Source organism: Phyllobates terribilis, unplaced genomic scaffold (genome assembly GCF_046119375.1).
Source record: "Phyllobates terribilis strain yellow unplaced genomic scaffold, ASM4611937v1 Scaffold_4__5_contigs__length_816908805, whole genome shotgun sequence".
Taxonomy (NCBI): domain Eukaryota; kingdom Metazoa; phylum Chordata; class Amphibia; order Anura; family Dendrobatidae; genus Phyllobates; species Phyllobates terribilis.
This window is the reverse complement of record NW_027362764.1, coordinates 757130209-757148764: the sequence shown is the minus strand read 5'-3', so window position 1 is coordinate 757148764 and position 18556 is coordinate 757130209. Positions and strand designations below refer to the sequence as shown.

General features: G+C 42.2%; 2 protein-coding genes across 4 annotated transcripts in view; one reads left to right on the top strand and one right to left on the bottom strand.

The window, feature by feature from the left end:
• The window catches only part of ASAP1 (ArfGAP with SH3 domain, ankyrin repeat and PH domain 1), a 328274-nt gene extending 323331 nt beyond the window's left edge, over window positions 1–4943 (top strand). For all 3 annotated transcript variants that reach the window (XM_073679894.1, XM_073679892.1, XM_073679893.1), the window contains 3 exons: window positions 365–876; window positions 1740–1862; window positions 2953–4943. In XM_073679894.1, coding sequence (XP_073535995.1) covers window positions 365–876; window positions 1740–1862; window positions 2953–3027 — 710 coding nt within the window. In that variant the 3' untranslated portion in view covers window positions 3028–4943. The remainder of the gene's footprint in view (window positions 1–364; window positions 877–1739; window positions 1863–2952) is intronic.
• Window positions 4944–12491: 7548 nt separating this feature from the next.
• Window positions 12492–15354, bottom strand: LOC141264524 (elongation factor 1-alpha). The gene is made up of 7 exons (XM_073676800.1): window positions 15208–15354; window positions 14294–14473; window positions 13804–14100; window positions 13386–13536; window positions 13023–13279; window positions 12711–12945; window positions 12492–12610 (listed from the first exon to the last, which is right to left on the bottom strand). Exons 1-7 carry the CDS (start codon window positions 15352–15354, stop codon window positions 12492–12494), a joined length of 1386 nt encoding a protein of 461 aa, XP_073532901.1.
• Between the last annotated feature and the right edge of the window lie 3202 nt (window positions 15355–18556).

The following is an 18556-nucleotide window of genomic DNA, read 5'->3' as shown; positions in this document are numbered from 1 at the left end:
TCAAACTGTTATAATCGCATCTGCCCTAGAATAAAAAATGAACTTTTAAAGTACCTTGTGTGCAGAATTGCTCTGGTCATTTAGGATGAAAACACTGGTCGTTAAGGGGTTAACTTGAATGGGGATGAGCTGTAATACCACTTTAGCCCATTGAGCCAAAGAGGCGCTGTTTCCAATAGAGAAGCATCTTTTTTTTTTTTTTTCCATTTTGGACAACCCGGATTTCCTAGAACAAATTCCGGTAGGTGGAGAGCCCCTTTAATCATTTGGGCTGCTTGATGTCTTATATTGATGTTTATAAGGTCATTACGTGATGGCTGTAATCCGTAGTGTAATGTCTCATCTACTTGTTTTCCGTTCATAGTGGCTCTTAGAAAAATAGACACCACTCATCATCTCTCTATGGACAAGTACAGCCCACAGTCGGACATCTTCCAGAAGTCGCCGCAGCCGGGAGACTTGCCTCACAAGCCACAACTTGCCGATCTTCCTCCAAAACCGCAACCTTCTGAATTCACGCAAAAGCCACACATGGGAGATCTACCACCAAAGCCTGGAGAGCTGCCTCCTAAACCTCAGCTAGGAGACCTGCCGCCCAAGCCGCAACTCGGAGATCTACCTCCCAAGCCGCAGCTGAAGGATCTTCCACCCAAACCCAACCTGGCAGACCTGGTGCCCAAAGCGCCCGTAGCAGAGCCAGCCCCCAAACCTCAAACCCCAGAGGCAAACCAGAATTCCCAGCCACCTGCCGAGGTGATTCACAACTCGCAGCCGACCGACCATACACCTGTCCAAAAACAGGGCTCCGAAGCTTCCAGCGATGGTCCTCCACCCCTTCCAGAAACACCGGTGCCGCTGCCTCGTAAAATCAACACAGTAAGTGTCACCTACCACCGAGATGGCAAAGATGGCTGGCATGGTCTCCGTATAACAGAACCTCCCGTTTCTTCCTTAAAAGGGGTTTCCAGTTTTACCTAAATTATGTTTAAACCACAAGGTCGTCGTTTTTATATATGTTTTAGCACTTTTGTTTTTTCCTCTTTCCTCCGTTACCTTTTTAATTTTTATTTTGTACAGGACAAATCCAATTGAGCTGATGTGTTGGGAAAAAAATGACACGATTCCTTCATTGTTTTTTGGGTTTTGTTTTTACGGTAAAAATGACCTAATAACCTGTTTCTCCAGGTCAGCATGATCCAAACTTACATGCTTTTTTTTCTTTCTATTACAGTGCCCAAAAATTAATTGCTTCATATTGATTTTTTTGGGGGGTGAGATGCTGCAACGGAAAAACAGCCATTTTGGCATTTCTATTTTTTTTTACCTTTTCAATTAATTAATTTTAGATTCTTCTTTTTAAATGTTTAATTTTTTTTTTAACTAAGAAAAAGAAGGTGATTGAAACTTTTTTTTTATATATAGTTTTAAAAACTTTTTTAGTCGTTTTGGGTAACTTGAACCGGCGACATTGCTCTGTCTAAATGCTGCAATTCTGTTGCGGTATATCGTGAAAGTGACGCACCGTCAACCAGTCCAATTAAATGCCGCTGTCACTGATTAAACAGCAGCAATTGGAGGAAGCTCTGATCGCTGCTGTTACAGGCAGATGCCGGCTGTGTAACCAGCCTGACTCTGCACCACCGACAACACGCGTTTCTGATGAGCAGCAGATGTTGCTGCATACATAGGGTATATATCATTATATCATTTGATGATTTTATTTTTGACATTTTTATAAGGGGAAAACCAAGCTGAAGAGAGCGAAGACGATATACGATTGCCAAGCGGACAATGATGACGAGCTGACGTTCGCAGAGGGGGAGGTGATCATAGTGACAGGTGAAGAGGACCACGAGTGGTGGGTGAGTGTCCGGAATAGAAAGCCTTGCATTACCTGTGAGTCGAAGGAACCTTATCCTACAGGTAGAAACATTGGTGTCTTAATGCAGCAAATAGATAATGGCTTGCAGCAAGGGAATAGTGAGGCCATGCTGTGACTACTTGGTGGAAGGACGAGACCCTGCTGGGTGGAAGGACGAGACCACGCTGGGACTACTGGGTATAAGTTGCAGTCAGAAAGCCGTATAAATCGGACCAAGATCAGAACGCAGTGCCCGGGCTGGCCGACGGCTCCCTCGATCCGACCACAACAGCTGCATAAAAATACATAAAGCCATCACACTCAAGTTGGGAGAGCCATGTAGTGCGTTCTGATCTCGGTCCGATTTATACGGCCGTCTGACTGGTGCCTAAGAGTGAGACCCTACTGCGTCTGCAGGGTGTAAGGGAGAGACCCTGCTTGGTTTGCTTGGTGTAAGGGCGAGGCCCTGCTGGGTGGAAGGGCGAGGCCCTGCTGGGTGGAAGGGCGAGGCCCTGCTGGGTGGAAGGGCGAGGCCCTGCTGGGTGGAAGGGCGAGGCCCTGCTGGGTGGAAGGGCGAGGCCCTGCTGGGTGGATGGGCGAGGCCCTGCTGAGTGGATGGGCGAGGCCCTGCTGGGTGGAAGGGCGAGATCCTGGGTAAAAATCAGAGGTACTGTTGGAACAACTGGGGTAAATCCAAATTTCTGCTGCTGGGATTACTGGGTGAAATGGGAAGGCACTGCTAGGACAAATGGGGGAAAGGAAGAAGTTCTGCTGTGACTATCAGGTGTAATAGGAGGCCTCGCTGTGACTACTGTGTGAAACTTAAGGCCCGGTCATGACTACCGGATGACATTGCTGTAACTGTGTTAGTTTGGAATACCCTGCTGTTACTGATAGGGGTAACACAGGCTCCGCTATAACTACTGGGAAGTGGTAGATACACCAGTGTGTATCGTATGGGGAAGGAAAAAATCTACTGTGACAATGAAGGAGAAGGAGATACTGCTGTTATTACTTAAGTTGCAATGAAAAACAGATTTTTCTTGTGAACTCTTATTTTTTTTCTTTTTGCATTTCCCCATTTTTTTTAGATCGGTCACATCGAAGGAAATCCAGAACGAAAAGGAGTCTTCCCTGTGTCTTTCGTCCACATCTTGTCAGAATAGAACCTGGATGTGTAAAGTGTAGGGGGGCCGGCATTGTGCGCGGTGTCGCCGGCATTGTGCGCAGTGTCGCCGGCATTGTGCGCGGTGTTAGGGCTCGTCCCCTTGTCTGTATATAAGCTCCTGTTACCGTCATCCAGTACTTCCATTCTGTGTATCGTAAATGTGCTATGTTTTCCTGCCTCCGCCAGTATTACTAGAGCCAGAGATTTGGCAGCCCCCACCAGCTCGCCTCTCTGGTCCCCCCTAGGTATATCAGTACTTCTACCCCTTTGGGCAAAACGTCATGTCCTGCCAGAGCTGTCTTGTCCGTATAGATACAATATATAGATATATCTAATATGCACTCGCTCCCTGATCACACGTCCGGCTTCAATTCCAATATCACACACAGGACTTAAGTCCGCTCCACCCGCAAAGCAATCCCCCTGCGTATTTATTACGGATAGAGCAATTTCAGGATAGTTTTTGAAAAAAAAAAATAATGAAAAAAAGTCTAAGTATTTCTGTGCTCCGTTCCTTTATGTTTTTCGACTTTTTTTTTTTTTTTTTGCAACAAACATAACTGTTACTTTGCTGCAAGTAGTAAAGAAAAAAAAAAAGAAGAAGATATATTTCTATCTAAAGGCTTCTTTTATTAGAAATGATATACATATATATATAATATACATAAATATATATATTGAAAATAAAACGACATTTCCGTTTCAATCCATACGACCGCGAAGCAATTATTAGTCTGTTTACAGTATGCATGCGTTATCGAAACCACATAAAAAAAAAACTCCAGAATACTTGAAACCTGTAATAAAAAATAAAAAAAAATACTTTGTTGTAGACCAAGTCGTTCTGTAGCTGTGAGGATCAAGGGGAAATATTTTTCCAGTAGAATGATCTATTTGAAATAGACAGTATTACGTTAAATAAAAATACGGATCAAATCTTTGTGGCCGACGGGCCTTATGGAAATAAATATGTATGCCTATGTATAATTTTTTTTTTTTATTATTATTTAAACTGTACCATAAATTATTCATAGATGAAAAGTGAAATGGACTTAAATGTATATTATTAGCTACATAGAAGCAAATCGAACCTTAACATGGAGGTATTAAATGCAGACGCCAGAGGGATGAGGGGTCTCTCTTGTCGCCCCCCCATTAAAGGTGACGGCACGACTCCTATCTTGACCCGATCATTGTGTTACGGACTGGAACTTGTTCATTGTGGTGATTGTTTAGATAGATAGAGATAAAAAAAAAATGTACATACTGTAGAAGTGTTTCCATTTTATTATGTCTTTTTTTTTTTTTTTTTTTTTTTTTTACAATGTACCTAGAAAAAAAAAATTGATTTTTTTTTTTTTTTTTTTTAAATTTACTTTTTCTATTTTCCGTGCACTTCTAAAATATTTTTTAAATTTTATTTTATGTACCATTATTTGGGGTATTTTAAAGGCACATATTTTCTGCATGTACAAATATTTTATTTATACTGTTTTTTGTTTTTTTTTTTGTTTTTTTTCCTGGCCAAAATATTCAAGCAATTTTAATTTGACAATTAGTTGGAAAAAAAATAAAATAAATAAATTTGGCCGCAGGACTTCCAGTAGTGGTAATCAAGTCGATCAAACTTTGCATGGAGAGAGGAAAAAAAAGATTAAAAAAAAAAGTATTATTTTTCAAGTATTTCAGCAATACCCTCAGAGCCGCCGCGTCATGGAAGACCCCACCTGAAAGAAATGAGACTTAGTAGGACCGTAGCTTCTTCTCTCCCGTCTGAGTGGAGTTTACCTTGCAGAGTAATTTAAGAACATGGTACAGTAATACCGTTTTTAACGCAAAGTCACAAGCTCATTTTATTAATCATTCCATATTTTAAATTAATAAAAATGTTTAAAGTGATAAAAAGTAGAAAAAGCTGTGTTTTTTTCTTTTATTATAAAACATTTAAAATTTCAGAAGCTCATAAAGAAAATAAAGGAATATACAGCGGCATGTAAAAGTTTGTGCACCCCTGGTCAAAATTACTGCCATTGTGAACAGTTACGCAAGTTGAAGATGAAATGATCTCTAAAAGGCCTAAAGTGAAAGATGACACATTTCCTTTGTATTTTAGGGAACTATATATATATATATATATATATATATATATATATATATATATATATATATATATATATATATATATATACACAGTACAGACCAAAAGTTTGGACACACCTCATTTAAAGATTTTTCTGTATTTTCATGACTATGAAAATTGTACATTCACACTGAAGGCATCAAAACTATGAATTACCACATGTGGAATTATATACTTAACAAAAAAGTGTGAAACAACTGAAAATATGTCTTATATTCTAGGTTCTTCAAAGTAGCCACCTTTTGCTTTGATGACTGCTTTGCACACTCTTGGCATTCTCTTGATGAGCTTTAAGAGGTAGTTACCGGAAATGGTCTTCACTTCACAGGTGTGCCCGGTCAGGTTTAATAAGTGGGATTTCTTGCCTTATAAATGGGGTTGGGACCATCAGTTGTGTTGTGCAGAAGTCTGGTGGATACACAGCTGATAGTCCTACTGAATAGACTGTTAGAATTTGTATTATGGCAAGAAAAAAGCAGCTAAGTAAAGAAAAACGAGTGGCCATCAATACTTTAAGAAATGAAGGTCCGTCAGTCCGAAAAATTGGGCAAACTTTGAAAGTGTCCCCAAGTGCAGTTGCAAAAACCATCAAGCGCTACAAAGAAACTGGTTCACATGAGGACCGCTCCAGGAAAGGAAGACCAAGAATTACCTCTGCTTCTGAGGATAAGTTTATCCGAGTCACCAGCCTCAGAAATCGCAGGTTAACAGCAGCTCAGATTAGAGACCAGGTCAATGCCACACAGAGTTCTAGCAGCAGACACATCTCTACAACAACTGTTAAGAGGAGACTTTGTGCAGCAGGCCTTCATGGTAAAATAGCTGCTAGGAAACCACTGCTAAGGACAGGCAACAAGCAGAAGAGACTTGTTTGGGCTAAAGAACACAAGGAATGGACATTAGACCAGTGGAAATCTGTGCTTTGGTCTGATGAGTCCAAATTTGAGATCTTTGGTTCCAACCACTGTGTCTTTGTGCGACGCAGAAAAGGTGAACGGATGGACTCTACATGCCTGGTTCCCACCGTGAAGCATGGAGGAGGAGGTGTGATGGTGTGGGGGGGCTTTGCTGGTGACACTGTTGGGGATTTATTCAAAATTGAAGGCATACTGAACCAGCATGGCTACCACAGCATCTTGCAGCGGCATGCTATTCCATCCGGTTTGCGTTTAGTTGGACCATCATTTATTTTTCAACAGGACAATGACCCCAAACACACCTCCAGGCTGTGTAAGGGCTATTTGACCAAGAAGGGGAGTGATGGGGTGCTACGCCAGATGACCTGGCCTCCACAGTCACCAGACCTGAACCCAATCGAGATGGTTTGGGGTGAGCTGGACCGCAGAGTGAAGGCAAAAGGGCCAACAAGTGCTAGGCATCTCTGGGAACTCCTTCAAGATTGTTGGAAGACCATTTCCGGTGACTACCTCTTGAAGCTCATCAAGAGAATGCCAAGAGTGTGCAAAGCAGTCATCAAAGCAAAAGGTGGCTACTTTGAAGAACCTAGAATATAAGACATATCTTCAGTTGTTTCACACTTTTTTGTTAAGTATATAATTCCACATGTGTTAATTTATAATTTTGATGCCTTCAGTGTGAATGTACAATTTTCATAGTCATGAAAAATCTTTAAATGAGAAGGTGTGTCCAAACTTTTGGTCTGTACTGTGTATATTTTCATCTTTTACATTTTAAAAATGACAAAGGAAAATGGGCCGATGCAAAAGTTTGGGCACCCTGCATGGTTAGGACCTAGTAGCGCCCCCTTCTGAAAGTATCACAGCTTGTAAACGCTTTTTGTAGCCGGACAAGAGTCTTTCAATTCGTGTTTGAGTGATTTTTTTCCATTCTTCCTTGGAAAATTCTTCCAGGTCTGTGAGATTCTTGGGGCGTCTTGCATGTTCTGCTATTTTGAAATCTAGACACAGATTTTCATTGATGATCAGATTAGGGGACTGTGAGGGCCATTATAAAACCTTAATCTTGCGCCTTTTGAGGTCGTCAATTGTAGATTGTGTGTTTAGGATCATTATCCATTTGTAGAATCATCCTCTTTTCACCTTCAAGTTTTTTTACAGATGGTGTTATGTTTGCATCAAGAATTTGTTGAAATTTCATTGAATCCATTCTTCCCTCTACCCGTGAAATGTTCCCTGTGCCATTGGCTGCAACACAACCCCAAAGCATGATTGATCCACCCCCATGCTTAATGGTTGATGAGATGTTCTTTTCCTGAGATTCTGTGCCCTTTTTTCTCCACACATACCTGTGATCATTGTGGCCACAGAGTTCTATGTTACCCTCATCGGTCCACAGGACTTGTTTCCAAAATGCGTCAGGCTTGTTTAGATGTTTTTCTGCATACTTCTGATGCTGAATTTTATGGTGAGGACGCAGGAGAGTTTTTCTTCTGATGACTCTTCCATGAAGGCCATATTGGTGCAGGTGTCTCTGAACAGTAGAACAATATACCACAACTCCAGAGTCTGCTAAATCTTTCTGAAGGTCTTTTGAAGTCAAGCGAGGGTTCTGATTTGCCTCTCTAGCAATCCTATAAGCAGCTCTCACTGAAATTTTGCTTGGTCTTCCAGACCTCATCTTGACCTCCACTGTTCCTGGTAACTGGCATTTCTTAATTGCATTTCAAACTGAGGAAAGGGCAAATTGAAAACGCTTTATCTTCTTACAGTCTTCTGCTTTGTGGGCCTCCACCATTTTCATTTTCAGTGCTAGGCTGCAGCTTAGAAGAACCCATGACTGCTGTTTTATGGCCACTGTAAATCCTTTGCAATAAATCAGAGATACTTCAAATCAGCCTTTCTTCCTAAAATATGAAATAAAACTGAAAATGAACTTTACAGGCAAAAAAAAAAAGATAAATTCCACAAAATTTTGGCTGCTACTTTTAAAAAGTTTTTTAAATCGAATCAGTCTGGAAACTTTTATGGGATGTCTCAAAATAAAGGGGAAAGGTTTTTGGCACAATTTGATACACGGCCTAACCTACAAAAGAAAAATAAAGTTGGATTTTTGGGAAGAGCCAGAGGTGTAACTTAAAACTCATGGACGCTAAATCGAAATCTGTAACATCTACCATGTGTTATACACAGAGTTTAGCGAAAAGGGTCACAGGACTAAAGTCCAGGGGCTACAACTTTCTCAATGGCCACTTGACCAGGATCCTGCAAACTTTCTACAAGGCAGCATCATCGATACTTCTTCTGATTAGTAGGCCCATCATGCCACAGCATAATGTTGCAGAGACACATCAGCGATGGCGGCAGGAAGGAAAAGGTTTGCAGGATTCTGTTCCAGCAGTCGTGGACTACTGACTTGGCCACTGGATCAGGACCGGATCCTGCAAAGCCTTTTTCTCAACTGTAGTTATATATAGAATATTGGTGTTATCTTATGTGGCCCTTTGCGCCACTCCAGCTCCAGGACTTTTCATTTTCTTTGCGCCACTCCAGCTCCAGAACTTTTCATTCTCTTTGCGCCACTCCCGTTCCAGGACTTTTCATTCTCTTTGCGCCACTCCAGTTCCAGAACTTTTCATTCTCTTTGCGCCACTCCAGTTCCAGGACTTTTCATTCTCTTTGCGCCACTCCAGTTCCAGGACTTTTCATTCTCTTTGCGCCACTCCAGTTCCAGGACTTTTCATTCTCTTTGCGCCACTCCAGTTCCAGGACTTTTCATTCTCTTTGCGCCACTCCAGTTCCAGGACTTTTCATTCTCTTTGCGCCACTCCAGTTCCAGGACTTTTCATTCTCTTTGCGCCACTCTAGTTCCAGGACTTTTCTTTCTCTTTGCGCCACTCCAGCTCCACGACTTTTCATTCTCTTTGCGCCACTCCAGTTCCAGGACTTTTCATTCTCTTGCTGTAAATGTCCACCAATATGATTTTCCAAGAGGCATCATACGACCCATTCTTAAAATCCAAGAAAAGGTGGCGATCCTACAGTTCTACCTATCCTAAAAGTGTATGGGGTTGTTTAAACGGCAGGGATAACATTTCCTCATTTTCCTAAAACAGCATCACTCCAGATCACAGGTTGCGTATGGCACTGCAATTTGGCCCCGTTCACAACAATGTGGAAGTGTTTTTCTACTCCTAGACACCCCCTTTAAGGTAGGATGCTCTGTGCATGGTATGTCAAGCCCACCACCACCAACAACAACATTTAAGGTTTTTGTAATTGTTTAAGCAAAAAGGAGAAATTATACCTACTAGAATCCACCTGTGCTGCAAACTGTTATGTCACCACAAGGGGGCTCTCTTACCACCTAAAATCTGAATATTTATTACATGGAAATTAGAATTTTGGGAGATTTTATTTGTTCTTTAACAATGGCAAATTACCACAAGGAATTATTACACACCGATGTGGAAATATCAGGGGTCTTTAGTGCAGTGGTGTAGCAATCGCCATGTCTTAGAACCTTGGCCTCTTGTCTACTCTGCCTATAACAAGGTCGGCTTCTTTTTAATTACAGCTAGGAGTCCTACAACTGGAGTTTTGTCCCTTATTCTTTACAAAGCTTGTATAAGCTCAACACGTAGAATGTATTTACAGCGAGGAGAAATAACCAAAGCGCCATTTATAAGGCTGCATTCACACATCAGTTGTACACAAAGCCCATAGGGTTTCATTGATCCTTGCATCCGTTTCAAAAATGGATCCATGTGTCCAGTTCTTGAGGACTCCGAGCAGAACCTATTTTCATCTGTTTTGGATCAGGCTGCCATTAAGGGGAATCTGACAGCTGCATGATGTAGGAGCTGAGACCCTGATTCCAACAATGTATCACTTAGTTTACTGAATGCAGCAGTTGTGATAGAGCTCTGCTAGATCTGCAGGGGAGAAAACTGAGCGGTGTATAATCCTGCCCACACCACTGATTTTTATATTGACAGAAAGCTGCCAATCAATCAGTGCTGGGGATGTGGTTGGACCAGGAGACACACAATACCTAGTCCTATAGTGATAAACTCCTGCTGATAAAACACTGATTTAATCAAAACAGCAGCACACAGCCTAGTAAGTAACACATCCCTGGAATTGGGGTCTCTGACACTAGATCATGCTGCTCTCAGATTACATCACAAAAATCTGCAATTCCCTTTAGAGGGTAGGAGGATCCTTCAACTGTATGAATAATGGAAGACATACTTTGTTGAGAACATAATTTTTGGATAAAACCATTTGAGATCAATTCATTGCTTCATTTTTGTAACCTGTTACTTTGGTATTTGACTCTTTTTGCACCAAATTTTTCAAAATCATTTATGACTTTTGAACAAAATCAAAATGTTCTGCTTTTAACTTGTTTGTGACCTGGGACAATGAATTAGGAGGACCTTTATTTCCTAGTCGGCTGTATGACCATCAGGGGCAGAGGTCCTAGTTATATGCAAGAGCTTCTGATGTGTGATCTGTAATGGACCAGTCACCAGATCAAATGGGACTAGTTTTTTGCCCTTTTAATCCCATGAGTTCAGGTTTGTTTTTTCCAAAAACCTGTCATGGTTCCAGAGATACTGGTGTTTTTGTGAAAATTGATCTTGTCTTCATAAAATGGGTGACTGACTGGGGAACAAGGCAGAACAGCAGAGGCATAGCTAGGGGTTCAACTACAGTGGTGAACCCCAATCGTGGGTGTAGAGGAACCTCAGTAGATGACCAGGCTGTTTCTTGATGATATCGCCATATGGTGACAGTCGTAGATACCAGACTATACAAGTAATTAGTTATATTAACTGACTCCATCAGAACATCAGCTGTAATTAATTTTCTAGTCTGGCCCAGATAGACACGACAACTTCTCCAGGCAGAACTCCTCTGCCTTCACATTTACAGCCCGGTCCCCATTATTCCCTACTTGCAGACTCCTTATCCTTCTGAGCCGGTGCTGCTGTATGTGTCCCTATTACTGCACCTGCTGTGTGGTACAAAACAGAGCTCTTAGTGCCCCACATAATGCTGCTCCTCCACTGTGCCCCTTACAAAGTAATAATGCCTCATTTATGCCCTCTAGATGGTAAAATTGCTACCTTGAAAAGATTAATGTCCTGTGCAACTGCCATAGAGCGAAAAAAAAAAAAGCCTCATTCCCCCCCCCCCCCCCTTTGGTTACAATACCGAGTGCCCCATTGACAGTTTATGCCAGTGTACAGCTCCTGTATACACAGTATAGTGGACCCACAGCTCCCTTATACAAAGTATGAGGTCCCCTCAGCTTACCTATACTCCGCATTGTGGCCCACAGCTCCCCTATACACAGAGCCAGTCAGTACATGAACGCAGCACCAGAACCACCATCAGTACATAAAAGCACTAGAATCACTTTTCTGCCTCTGTATACACAATGTGCCTCCACAGTAACAGCCCTCATATACAATAAAAGTCCCCATAACCTTTGGCTCTAAGGCAGTCCTCTTTCCCTGTTAAGCAGCCATGGTAGGGTACCAGTGGCTGGAAGGTGACCACCTCTGGTCAGTTATAGATGGGTACAGTCATACACGATCAAGACCATGGTCAGTACATGAATCCAATTTATCAATACTGTGCCCCAATGCTCCCTCCTGTCCCCAAAATTCTCCATGTGGTCCACACACACACACACACACACCCCCCCCCATAATGTGCATGCACAATGCATCCTTGCTGGCTCAGTGATGACAGCAACCTCATCGCTCCCCTACCTCCCAGCACTGCAGTGTTTGCCAGATGTATTCATGTCTTGAGACATGAATACATCTGAGCACGAGGAAAAAGGGAGCCGGCAGTGAGCCACATGCTGTGCAGCCTTGGCTTAACTATATCAGCGTGGTGTACACAGATATAAGGGTAGTGTAGCTCCGCTTGGGCCCCCTTGATCATGTGGCAGCTGCACCCTCTGCCACCTCCCAGTAGCTATGCTGCTGCAGGACCAGCTGAAGACACCCAAAATGATTTGCTTATCATAAGTCACGTTTTGGGAATCTTCTTGGAGCTGAAGGGTTAGACCAAAGATGCTATAGAGTCTGGTTAAAAGGTCTTAAGATGACACAGCCAAACAGCCTTCTTTACTCACACCACCATGCATGGTGGTCAAAATCTCTGGTCATACAAGTAATGGGAAGATTCTGCCATTCACACTAGCCCAGTGATCCCATTTCAATCTTCACAGTTCCCTCATGGGCAGGACAATACATCAATACCCAAGTGTCTACATGCTTTTAATATCTTTATTAGGAAGCCTTTTCAACATAAAGCAACAGTTTATTTCACTGTTGTAACAGAAACTAAAGAAATGCTTAACAGTCAAAGGCGGAAAGGTCTTCAATTCACCAGGATTGGTTTTGGGACTTGTCTCCTGGCCACGCTGCTCAGTTTCCTTTCCACTGATTTTACCACACCCACCGCAACAGTTTGCTTCAAATCCCGGGCAGCAAAGCGTCCTAAAATCAGAAAGGTTAAGCCAATGGATACTAAGAATGATGACCAGTTATTGGCCACCATACACAACTTCTACTGGATGAAGTAATAAGATAAGCCTACCTAGAGGCGGGTAGTCAAAGAACCGCTCTACAACAAAGGGTTTAATGGGCTTGAGGGTTACAATTGCTGCATCACCAGACTTCAGTTGGTATGGCCGGTCCTCCAGCTTTTTGCCAGACCGACGATCGATCTTCTCCTGAAGCTCAGAGAACTGGCAGGTGATGTGGGCAGTATGGCAGTCTATGACTGGAGAGTAGCCAGCTTTGATGAAGCCAGGATGGTTCAGAATGATGACCTACCAAAACAAAAACTTCCACTTAGCCAACTACAAGTGCTACCTCGATTTTAAGATAGTTGGAGGACATTACATACCTGGGCAGTGAAGCTGGTGGCCTCAGTTGGAGGATCACTCTTGGAATTTCCAGCAACATTTCCACGTCTCAGATTCTTCACAGCAATGTTCTTGACATTAAAGCCTATGTTGTAGCCTGGAAACGCAGTCTGGAGAGGCTCATGATGCATCTCTATAGACTTCACCTCAGCACTGAAGTTTGATGGCGCAAAGGATATGGTCATACCAGGTTTAAGGATTCCAGTCTCAACTTTACCCACAGGCACAGTGCCAATCCCTTAGACGAGCAGAAACACCATTTTAATTAATAGAACTTTAGATCAAACTTCCCCACAGTCTACATATTGTATCATAGCTGTGCCAGAAATTACCAAACCACCTACCACCTATCTTGTATACGTCTTGCAGTGGCAGTCGTAAAGGTTTGTTGGCGGGCCGGACTGGAGGAACAAGGTTATCCATGACTTCAAGTAGAGATTGTCCTTTACTAAAGCCATCTTTTCGTTTCACTTTCCATCCTCTAAACCAACCCATCTGTTGAGGATACAGAAGCCTTAATAACTGAATATTCGTTAACCCATAAGCATGCGGAGGGGAATTTTATCATGTCACAGCGTAGGAGACTTTAAGTTCTATTCTTTGGCATCACAAATGGCTTACTTTACATGCATCTTTGACCCAGATTTACATAAACCAGACCAAATTAATAGGCTAACAAACATGTCCCTAGTGTTGGACAAAGCTCAAGTGGCAGCTGGAGGGCATTTTGAGACAAATCTCAGAATTTCAACCTTTACTTACCTTCTGGCTTGGAGAAGAGATGTTTTCTCCAGTCCACCCCGACACTGGTACAAAGGGAATACCATTTGGGTTGTAGCCAATCTTCTTCAGGTACATAGTCACATTCCTTCCCACTTCATCAAACCTCTTCTCGCTGTATGGTGGATCAGTCAGGTCCATTTTGTTTACACATACAATGAGTTGCTTGACACCCATGGTGTAGGCCAGCAGTGCATGTTCCCTGGTTTGACCATTTCTGGACACCCCAGCTTCAAATTCACCGGTGGCTGCAGAGACCACTAGAAGAGCCACATCAGCCTGAAATCAAGGCAGACCATCAGCAAATATGGAATGTAAAGGCCGACTCATTAAACGAAGCAGCAACAGAACAGCAAGGTGGCACCAAAGTTATATGGTAGCCTTCTGGTGAAAGCCAACAAGGCAAGAGTTATATCTGGCATGTTTAGTCATAGCATTAGCGTCTAGGCCACCCCATGGAATGAGCACCTACCTGGGATGTGCCGGTGATCATGTTCTTGATGAAGTCTCTATGTCCCGGGGCATCAATTATTGTAATGGTAAACCTATTGGTTTGGAACTTCCAGAGGGAAATGTCAATGGTTATCCCTCGCTCCCTCTCAGCCTTCAACTTATCCAAGATCCATGCAAACTTGAACGAGCTCTTGCCAAGCTACATGAAGAAGAAACAGTAATGGCCACAGCTATTAGAAGACCTCATACCTCGATATTGTATATATACGCAACTTAGAGCACATGAATTTTCCTACAATAGTGCAGGAGCCTAGAGAAAGCACCACTAGGCTTCCATCTACACAATGTAGGAATCCAGATTGAATAGAAGGGTACCTATTGCAGGAAGCTGTAATCCCCAGTTTCTCCCATGGTGGCACTACAGGAACACTGCATAGGCTTTATAGATCAATGCTAAATCATAGTAACAAATTCATACTAGAAAGACAATTTTCTCGAGAGCTCTCCTTGCCATCATTCACTAGGAGATTTCATGGCTTCCTTCCATTTTTGAAGAGTCTCATTACATGATAGCAAGCAGAACGTTGGGAGAGAGGCATTACCAAGTATATTGGGTGTGTAGTGCTCATTTACAACACATGGGATTGTGGCTTTACATTAGGCCATGTTCACACGCAGCATTTATACAGAGAAAGCTGTACCAGCAAAATGATGCAAGATATCTCATGCACACCAGCTTTGATGGAAAACTGCATATACTATAGGGTCACATCAGCTCAGCTACATCATTCTGGGGTCCATGTGTACAGCTTCCAAACACTTAGGTTAATGACAAGTTAACGCACCCTTTTTTCGGGAGCACACAGCTCAATAACCCACCAAACCAGAAGACCTCACACAATCCATCCAAGAGGTGCCCACCACCATACTAACCTGGCCAGCTGCAGCCTCCAACTTCTCCAGAGACCTGGGGTCAAAGCCCCCACATTTGTAGATGAGGTGCCCAGTGGTGGTGGACTTCCCAGAGTCCACATGGCCAATGATGACCACATTCAGATGAGTCTTCACCTTCTCAGCCATTAGCCCTCTTCTCTCTCCTCAGCCTCACAAAGCTCCTGCCTGTGCCCTTGTGTGGTGAGGACAACTACTCTCAGCAGGATTATAAAGCCTCAATGATGTCACCTGGACTTGCCTCACCTGCATACTATTTGGTTCTGAACAGGTCCAGGTATTTTCTAATTAAGCCTTGTATCATTAACCCATTACATGCAACCAGCATCTCGCTCCATGATAAGGTCTGTCTGATATTCCAGAACTACATGGTCTTCTCTGCTGGATACCATCATGGTGCCAAGTGACCACTTCTACGTCCCATCGCTACAAGCGTTATATACTTGAATTGATTTTGCAGCAATGTTTCACATCTTTCTTTTTCACAATTTACATAAAAAAAACTCTGCAATTTTTGCTATTTATAAACTGCAAAAAAAAATGACATAAATCAAGTGAATTCAATGTGTTTGTGATAATCATCTCATCTTCACCTGAAAATCTGAATAAACCCTAAGGCTGTGTGCCCACGAAGCGTCTTTTAAGCGTTTCCACAGCGGCAAAAACGCTGCAGAAACACTTAAAAAACGCATGGTAGAAGGCCTGCCATGTCCCCCAATGATAATCCGGATGTGCTGTGCACATGCTGCCGAAATTTCCGCTGCGGATTATCATTGCGGAAAAATACGCAGCATGTCCATTAATTTTGCGGACACGCAGCGTAATTGCCACCATTGACTTGCATTGGAACGCGTTTTTTAAGCGTTTCTGGGGCGCAATTGCAGCTGCGGAAACGCTTAAAAAACGCATAGTGGGCACACAGCCTAATGCACAATTTGAAAGTAACATGTGAATAAGACCTTATGGTTCTTGCTAAATCTTAGGGAACATTTAGGGTATGTTCACACAAAGTTTTTTTTTTTGTACTTGGATTTTGGAGCAGATTCTGCTTCAAAATCCACATCACATGAAAAACTGCATCAAATACTCCATGAATAAGCTTATAGTAATAATATTATTGATGCCTATAGTACACATGGGGCTGTTTCTTTTCCACCTGGAAGCAGTAACATGCTAAATAAATGCTATTAACCAGCAGAACTGGGGTTAATTTGCAGGTTAATAGTGTTCTGAGGTCATACGGTTTCTGGGAGGAAATTTATTTTGATATTGAAAGATTGACACCTGTTCTGTGTTTTGGAGACACTCCTGGTTTTGGCATACAAATACTGATGAAATACTGATCAAAAATACTGATGTGTGAATAAAGCCTGAGGCTATGTTGACACGTTGCGTTTTTTCTGTGTTTTTTTTTTTTTTAGGCAAATGTTAATCTGCGTTTTACAGAGCCAGCAAAAGCTCAGAGATTTCAGAAATCTCATGCACACACCTAGTTTTTATTTCCTGATTAGGAAAACTGCGTTTTTCCAATCTGCTATGACAACCCGGGGGCTGCAGGAGACCCCTGCGGTTGTCATTACCAGATTGCTATGAGTGCCACCCAGCGGTCGGCGCTCATAGCAAGTGTGCATTTCTGCTACACACAGGCGATCTGACAATTGCAGCTTCTCGTCTCCCATGGAAACTATAGAAGCATGCAAAAAGTAAAAAAAAAAATGTTTTTAAAAATCTTAAAAGAAAAAATATATATAAAAGTTTAAATCACCCCCTTTCGCCCCATTCAAAATAAAATAATAAAAAACAAACCCCACATACACATATTTGGTATCGCCGCGTTCAGAATCACCCAATCTATCAATATAAAAAAAGAATTAATCCGATCGGTAAACGGCGTAACGAGAAAAAAATTCAAAACGCCAAAATTACTTTTTTTTGGTCACCGCAACATTGCAATAAAATGCAATAACAGGCGATCAAAACATCGGATCTACCCCAAAATGGTATCAATAAAAATGTCAGCTCGGCACGCAAAAATGATGTCCTCACCCGGCCCAGATCCAAAAAATGGAGACACTACGGGTCTCGGAAAATGTCGCCATTTTTTTTTTTTAGCAAACTTTGGATTTTTTTTCACCACTTAAATAAAAATGAACCTATACATGTTTGGTGTCTACGGATTCGTAATAACCTGGGAAGTCATAATGGCAGGTCAGTTTTAGAATTTAGTGAACATGGTAAAAAAAAAAAACAAAAAACAATTGTGGAATTGCACTTTTTTGCAATTTCATCGCACTTGGAATTTTTTTCCCTTTTTCCAGTAAAAGATATAGTAAAACCAATGATGTTGTTCAAAAGTACAACTTGTCCCGCAAAAAATAAGCCCTCACACGGCCATATTGATGGAAAAACAAAAAAGGTAAGGCTCTGGGAACAAAGGGAGCAAAAATGAAAACGGAAAATGGCCCAGGGGTGAAGGTGCCTGCAGAAAAAAAATGCAGCAAAAACGCAACGTGTGAACATAGCCTTAGTGTGATCAGATTCTCTTGGATGAGAGATTTGTAACACAAAATGTCTCCATCTTCTCCATTGTGTGAGTCCACGGAAATCGGACTGCACTCGGATGACATCCAGTGTTTTCCATGCACCCATAGACTTGAATGGGTGCGCGATTTGCGCAGCAGCTTGCAGCATGCTGTGATTTTTTTCAAATGCTGAATTAACAAGAGAAAAAAAAAAGCAGATCTGCTCTGCTCCGTAGTATAACATTGGTCCGATTGCTATCTGATAAAATATCACATACGAGTACTCGGCCGATGTATACGCTCATGTGAGCGAGCCCAAAGGCTGAGGCTGCTGGGAGGAACAAAGTTCATTTCCTCCCAGCACCCAGCTGTCAGTGCAGCGGCCGCACGGCCTCAGGACGATATTAATAGCAGATTAATAGCATTTTTTTCACATGACAGGTTCCCTTTAACTGCATAGGGAAGCACAGAAGACTGCAAAGAAACACATAGCATATGCCATAGATTTCTTAAGAAAGGGTCCCTATGGAAGCCGCTTGCCGACACGTCCACCCTGATTGTGGCCACCATCGGGCACATAACTCCGGAGCATATTTGACCAACACTGGGCACAAATGTAAAGAGTACCCAGCCTATAACACATAAAAAAGTGTCACTTTTTTATTTTTTACTTTTTTATAAATCAAAAACTGTATGAATATACCCTAATAAGAGAATTTCTTCACGGTTTTCTACATCATAGAATCATAGAATCATAGAATGGTAGAGTTGGAAGGGACCTCCTGGGTCATCTGGTCCAACCCCCTGCT